Below are 7,667 nucleotides of genomic sequence, written 5' to 3'. Positions count from 1 at the left end.
ACTGTGCAGCTGTAAAGTACCCCTTCAAATCAGGCAACCATAGCCCACCTTGTTCTAGGAGTAAATCCCCTTATACCATTTAGTTCTTACCCTTTACCACTCCCAGATAAATTCCTTCTACTCTATTAATATTCACACACAACTTCTTCTCTGCTTAATCTTTGTAAAACTAAAAAGAGACTAAAAACATTTTCATTGCTTGCATCTTACTATCCATAATTAAGAGCTTCCAGTTTCTAAGATTTTGCATGATCTTATGTTTAGTCTCATGTCACATATCCTTAGCTGCCAAAATAAAATCCCATATACCTAAATACTTCATCTTATTATGAACCCATAAATCATGATCCTGCTGAACCAATGTGTGAATGGGTACCTAGTTTACTTCTATAGCGTTTGATTTATCGTCTTTTACTTAATATCCAGAAAAGACTTTAAACTGTCTCATAACATTCCACAGTGATGGAATGCCCTTTTCTTGATTTATCAATTACAAAATAATAAGTAATATAATATGTTAATACTTTTGAAGCAAATGTTGAATGGCCCAAATTAGTATAAAGGTTTTAAATCAGACCACTGGAAGAAAAAAACAACTACTTCTCAGTCAGAAAGAAAACTATTGTGAATAGGAGGTGCACTTAAACAACTTGGTGTGAAAAACAAGTACACACTGCTAGTCATAAAGTATTACTTACATACCAAACACAGAGCTCATGAATAGAGAATCACAAAAAACATTTTATATTTGGCTTCTTAATGCAATAATCATAAAGACATTGAACTACATTTCTTAACAGCTTTCATAAGAATCTGTATATTCTAAAATAAAATATTTTAATGTGTCCTATTAATTTACTATAACTGCACTGTAGAGATGATCTGATCTGCAGGTTCATAGGCTCACCTGATAAGTTTATGACCTGCTGCCCTCAAAAAAGCTTGATTGCTATAACTGTTTGATGACACATTTCCCCTATATATTTTTGGTCTCTTCCTCAAAATTTTTTTTTTTTGGCAAAATATACTGAGGATTGAAGTCTCTAAAGGCAGACATCTGATTTTCAGACTCCATATCCTTCAGAAAACACAATACAAAACCTGAGAAGTCTGGTATAACCGAGGTCTCCAGTTTCAATTGAAGTTTGATAAAAACTTTGGTTGTACCAGAGTTCTTCAGTGTTTTTATCAACCTTGGTCGTACCAGAGTTCTTCTGTGTTTTTATCATTAGTTGCTTTTGGTTTTATTTAGAACTCAGGAACCTGTGTGGGCTGGTGACTGTTTTTGTGACAATACAAAACCTGTTATCATAGCAACTTTCTAAGGAGCAATCCTTGTAATCTATCCTTATTTTGGGGCCTTTGTTCCCCCCATTATTTCTGGATTGTCCAGATTTCTTGTGCTGAAAGGTTTAAAGGTATGGTTCTGATTCTATGAGAAAAGATTACTCCACACTCCTGGAATACAATGCATGATGCATTTGTCAAAACTTTTTCATTACTCCACAATCTTGTAAGGAAATGCACAATGTATTTGCCAAGACATTTCTATTTGTGATATTTTTAGTACACTCCAAAACAACCAGATCAAACATGGTCTTCTAGACCAAGCACAGATCATTTCTAAGTAACCAATCTACAAAAAGCAGAATATACTGATGGGTTCTGATGTCTTCCCAAATGGTTTAGACGTTCCGATGTTGAGCTTTACAGTAAGGATTCATGGCAGCTTTTGAGTTGTTTCAGGTAGCTTGTCTGAAAGATACAAAATGCAGCACTGCATTCAGTAATGACTATGATCAGTAATCATCAGTGGTTCAATTAATGCCTAGAATGACCATCGGTCAAGTAAGGGAATGTCTAAACAGACTGCTATTGACCACTGTCATTAGAGCTATAATGGTTTTCTCTTTTATTGTCTAGTTAGTAATTGTTGTATAATCATAACGGATATTTTTTTTGCATAGTCTTACAATACTAAAATTACTGACACTAAAGGGAAGATCATCACTACTGAACTGCACCTATATTTGTTGTAGAAGTTTTTGAAGCATTTTGGCATCTTTTCTTGAGGTAATTATGCTATCTAGCTTGCAATCATCAGCATATACAGTTATCTAAATTCCATTTTACACTTTTAAAATATGAGAACAGTTTGAAAGGTAAGTGACCAAAGTACAGAGGTCTGAGAGACAGCAGACATAATCCCATAGTGAGATGTATGGGTAACCCTCAATTTGTTTATTTGAAAGGTAAGTGACCAAAGTACAGAGGTCTGAGAGACAGCAGACATAATCCCATAGTGAGATGTATGGGTAACCCTCAATTTGTTTAACGTGTGTTGAACCCACTGAACTATGTGTGGACTGACATTTTAAAGGGAACACTATTGTATACAATATTCCTAAAGCAAAGAACAAACTTATTCCTTCCAATGCTGCTTTGAAACTTTATAGTCTAACATCTACTGGATGTATCCTGAGCTTTTTGCCAAAAGCAAGTTAACAGTTCAAACAAATGTTCATATCTCTAGAACCACAAGCAATACTAAGTGTCCAGCAAAAACTAATCTTTATTGTGGTTACATAGGTCCTTAAACTGAATTTTACCAGACACAATAAATACAGCACATATTTAATTGTGTAATGTTTTGTGAATAAATTAGAATATCTTTGTAATCCATGCAAGCTACAAGCACACACTGTCAAGCAGCATTTTGTTTGTCCAGCTGTGTGCTTTTGTGTCAGGCTAAGGAGTTGTGTAAACAGGTTGTTGAGATATTTAAAGATACATAAAAACTATAACAATAAAGCAGCATATAAAAACATTTACTAGAGCTTTACCTGCACTAGACAGAGATCCAGTTTCAATGCAGTTGTTATTCATTGTGTAAGCTTTAACATGAAATACACAAATAACTTGTATGTAAGTCTGTTTTTGGAATAATTTACGTAAATATGATGAGCAGGCAATGTCAGATACCTAGAAGCATCATTAGGATGATTGTACAAAAATTGCTGGAAGCATCAGTGCTAGGATTTAATGGGGGCTACAATCACTAAACACTGGACAGAACTTTAGTTATTAACACATACCAGCAATCCTGCAGGTCACGTACTCTTCTCAGCTAGTAGCTAGCCACAACAAGGACTTAAGACTGTAATGGATTTAGCCACTGATGTTGTCAATGCTGGAGTACTTTCAGGGACATTCATTCAAAACCCTCCCCATCATCACTCTGTCGCTAGTGATACCCTTATATGCCAAATAATTAAAAAAGTCTAAAAAAACATAAATCCCATTGGAGGAACCAGTAGAAAAATGAGTAAGTCACACATGTTCATCCCAGGACAGATTTTGTCTACTCTGTACATCTAAAACTTCCTACAATTAGGATACATGTATGATGTCTGCCTCTATACCCTTTCCTTGAAGGCAGACAAATGTTCTCATAAGTTCATAGATAGATACTAGGCTATTGGCCCTAGGGCCTATATAAGCCTAGCCAAAAAGGTACCCTGGCTTTTGCCACCCAAGAAAATTATTTACCTGTGCCCCTGTCAAGCAGAGCCACAGAAGTGATCCCCAGTATGAATTTCCTATTTCCCATCCAATCATCAAGATTTTTCCTGACGAGTGCTAATGAGGAGCTTTGTTCGATATAGATAGGTAGTTTGTTCCAGAGTATGGGAAGTCTCTGGGATAGGAATCTATCCCTCCAGCATGTTCTGTTTATTGTGGTGACAAGGTTTAGGTCCCTATAGCGTGTAGCTCGGAGGGATTGGGATTTCTTTAAGTGGAGCATATCCAACAGCTCTGGGTTTGACATAGCTTTTATGTTAGGCAGAGATCGCCTCTGAGTAGCGATATGCGACGGAGTAAAGCTAGAGTTTTTTGAGACAGTCTGCTTAGGGCATCTGTTTGAGGCTGGTAATCCTCTTTGTGAGGTATTTCTGTGGCCTTTCCAGTTGTTGTAGATGTCTTGTGAGATACATACCAAAAGGGTTGTTGTACTCAATAACGGGTCTAATGAGTGATGAGAAGAAGGGAACAATGACTTCTTTTTTCCTGGATGAGAAACCTTTTATGATGAGGTGTGCCACGTAGAAGGATTTCCTGACTACTGTGGTGATGTGATTATTAAAGGAGAGACTACTGTCCAGCTGTAGCCCAAGGTCTCATCACACTTTCGGTGTGAAGTAGACTACCACCTATGTGATAGTTCATGGGTACAGAGTTTTTACCAAAGGGATGACAATGCACTTTTTGGCATTGAGCTTGAGGCCATGGCTTTGACACCAGGCATCTCAGTGAGGTCCTTTTGTAGGATGCCCACATTGTTAGGAGTTTCGATTATGGATCCTAATTTGCAGTCATCTGCGAACTTTGTTAGCCGAAGACCTTCTATGTTAGCCTGTACTTCAGAATAGTAGATACCAAACAGGAAAGGACACAGGGCCGAACCCTGTGGTACTCCACTTGTCACTGGTCAGAAATCGGATTTGGAGTCTGCTACTTTCACAGTGTGGGTTCTGTCAGTGAGCCAGTTCGCAACCCATCTTGTGATATAGGGATTTATACCTAGTTTAGTGAGTTTATCTATAATTCCTGAGTGGGGGATGTGTTGAAAGCCTTGGCGAGATCTAGATAGGCTGTGTGAACCACCTTACCCTAATCTACGGCTTTGGTGTCTGCTTCAAAGAAGTCTATAAGGTTTAGGAGACATGATCTGCCTTTTACAAACCCGAAGTGTGTGGGGTCTAGAGTTTGGAGATTACCAACGTCTTTGTTTATAAGTTACGTGATGATACATTCCATGGCCTTGCAGACCAGGCTTGTCAGGCTAATGGGGCGGTAGTTCCAGAGGTCCGTGGTGGATCCCCCTTTGTGGAGTGGTATAACCGTCGCTGTGTTCCATTCAGTGGGCACAAAGCCTGAGGTGAAGCTATGATTGAACATGGTACTTAGGTGGGGTGCCAGTTCATTCTGTAGTTCGTGCAGAAAGCAGCCTGGGATGTTGTCCGGTCCCATGGATGCTGTGTTTTTGACTTTGGAGAGTGCGGTTTTTACCTGTGCAGCCATGTTTACAGGAACTTTGCATTCTTCTGGTATAGAAATGGGCCCTTTAGGGGGTGATAGGGGGTAAAGTTAGCACTGAACCTATCTGCCAGGATGCTGGCAATATCAGTTGGTTCTGTATATTTACTGCCATTGTGCTATAACTCAGGGCAGATCTGAGTGTTGCCATTGAGATTCTTGACATAGCCATAGAATGCTTTGTGGTTTGCCTTTAGAGAGAGTGGTGATTCTGTTTTCATAACTAGCTTCAGAGGATTTTATGAGGGATCTCAGCTTCTTACTCAGGCTGACCAGGGAGTTCCTCCAATCATGGGATTTTACTCTTTTTTGCAGCAGTTTCTTTCTTCTGTTGTAGAGTTTGTTTATGGCAGGGGACCACCAGATTGGCTTCTTTTTTGGAGGATAGCATCTTGGTTCTGTTAGGGATAGCATGAGCCATGCACCTGTGTAAGTGCCTATAAAGTGCATTTGTGTAGGATTCAGCAGTCATACCTCTATTGTCCATCTGCATGGGTGTTGTGAAGTTTGCCACTTCTGTCTTAAGTGTGAAGTTGACTTTGGAGAAAATTTTTACAGTGGTTTCCGTAATGGTGGGTGGGGGTGGGATCTGGATGTCTAGGGTGATTAGCTTGTGGTCGGATCTGACCGAGAAATTGACCTCTGGTGCGGAACACCGGTCACCCATGTTGGTAATGACCAGGTCTAGGATACTGCTGCCCTGGTGGGATCGTTGATAATTTGATCCAAGGCGTTGGAATTTATGAATTCCAGAAAACATTGAGCAAAAGAGTTGGTACACGAGTAGTTTTCCCAGTTAATGGTGGGGTAGTTGAAATCGCGCCCATTATTAGGGAGTTAGGTTGTACCTTAATTTTTTCCAGTATATCAAGAAATGAGGAGTGGGAATCCTGGGGCATTGTGGGGGATCTGTAGCAAGCTACAATTTGGATTGTGGTCTTGCCCAGAGTTAGTTGCACTTGGATAATCTCGGATGCATTATGCTGAGCAACCAAATAGCAACCAGCATATCAAAGAAAGATGCCATAAGGAACTTCTTCCCTGAAGAGGGGGCACATCTGTAATAAGGTTTTGGCTGGATTTCACTTGTACGGAGGAGGGACAGTGAGCTTAAATAGGAGGAGATGTTCACAATGTGGTACACTGGGATAAAGTGTAAGGTTAGAAGAAGAGAAGATGGGAAGCCCAACATAAAAGCATAAAATCTTACAGATGCCCACATTCGGATGGACTTCATTCAAAATTTCTAAATTCTTGTAATGCATTCAGTACCATTTCTATGCACTTCTTTGCACTTATATTACCATATAATACCATTTCTATGCACTTCTTTGCACTTGTATTACCTCAGCAAGAGCGTGCCTGGGTGTCCGGCAGAGTCCTACAGCAGCAGAGAGAGAAAACACAGACTTTGAGTGGATTAAGTACCTCTGTTTTGCTTTTTATTGCTTCTTTTTTCTAGCTGCATTATTTCGACTTTTTTATTAACTTTGCTACTTATTTAAACAGTGTTTTTTAATTCTTATACTGTTGCAGTTTAATTGATCATTTTTAAGTGTTTTTGCATCTGTTTAATTGTAAAGGGCCTTTTTTCTGCTTTAAAAAGATTTTTATTCTTGTATCTGCTTTAACTTTTGAAAAAAAAACAAAATCTTCTCTCTGGACTCATTTCCCCCTTTCTAGAGCTAGTAGACTCCAGTTTTCAGACTTTTCTGAATTCTGGACTGTTTGTAAGTTCTTTGTTGCCAAGACCTTTCTAAGATAGACGGAAACTTCTCTGTTCATCAGTGAGAGTGGTGAGCTACGAAACAGCCTGTCACCTTGGAGGAGTGGTTTCAGCTCACAATCTGTAGTTTTATTGGCCGTTTTGGGCTATTTCTATTCATTTTATATTTCTTTTTAAAAACCCATGTTTGAGTGGTTTTACGCTTCACACAGCGGCGTTTAACTGCAGTTAAACTATTCCCAGTGCCAGAAAGTTTGGTCTTCTGATTTTCCCTTAGAACTAGCCAGTCTCCTAGTTTTAGCACTCAAACCTGTTTCTGTTCCCTTGAACTAGCCAGTCTTCTAGATTTACCACTCAGAACTGTTCTTTTCCCTTGAAGTAGCCAGTCTTTTAGTTTTAGCACTCAAACTGTTCCTTGTGCTCAGCACTTGTCCAAATCTCACTGCAAGCACTAAATAATCTACAAATTACTACAGCACTCAACTTTCTTCAATAATCAAGAGGAAATCAACTCCCGGTACTTAAATAAATAAGCACTAACCAGGCATGTCCAAGGGTCAAGCTCCTGGTGTTTTCTCCTGTCCACCTGATGAATCTGGCCATCTTGGGGCAGTGTAGGAATTGCCTTATGTAGACTGACAACCCTCTTCTCCTACCACCCAACACTACAACTTGTGAGAGATGCATTTATATAGCCAAACTGGAAGTCAAGCTCTCTCCAGCCAAGACTGGACTAGTCAAAAGGAGAAGGTTAACACCACACCGCACAACACATAGTCCATCAAAACCTGCACCACCCAAACCAACACACAGTAACACAAAGCACACACCTACATTTGCAGAG

At 39.3% G+C, this 7,667-nt stretch overlaps 1 protein-coding gene across 1 annotated transcript in view; it reads right to left on the bottom strand.

Annotated features, from left to right (window-relative positions):
- Positions 1-1,685: 1,685 nt before the first annotated feature.
- Positions 1,686-7,667, bottom strand: part of LOC122814849 (protein unc-13 homolog B-like) — a 596,675-nt gene continuing 590,693 nt past the window's right edge. Inside the window, exon 5 of the mRNA XM_044087135.1 lies at positions 1,686-1,755. Within this exon, the coding sequence (XP_043943070.1) occupies positions 1,721-1,755 (35 nt within the window). The 3' untranslated portion in view covers positions 1,686-1,720. The remainder of the gene's footprint in view (positions 1,756-7,667) is intronic.

This window comes from Protopterus annectens, chromosome 1.part1 (genome assembly GCF_019279795.1).
Source record: "Protopterus annectens isolate FY-2018-M chromosome 1.part1, PAN1.0, whole genome shotgun sequence".
Classification (NCBI taxonomy): Eukaryota; Metazoa; Chordata; order Ceratodontiformes; family Protopteridae; genus Protopterus; species Protopterus annectens.
The sequence above is the reverse complement of the archived record's forward strand: the minus strand, read 5'-3'. Positions and strand labels throughout refer to the sequence as shown.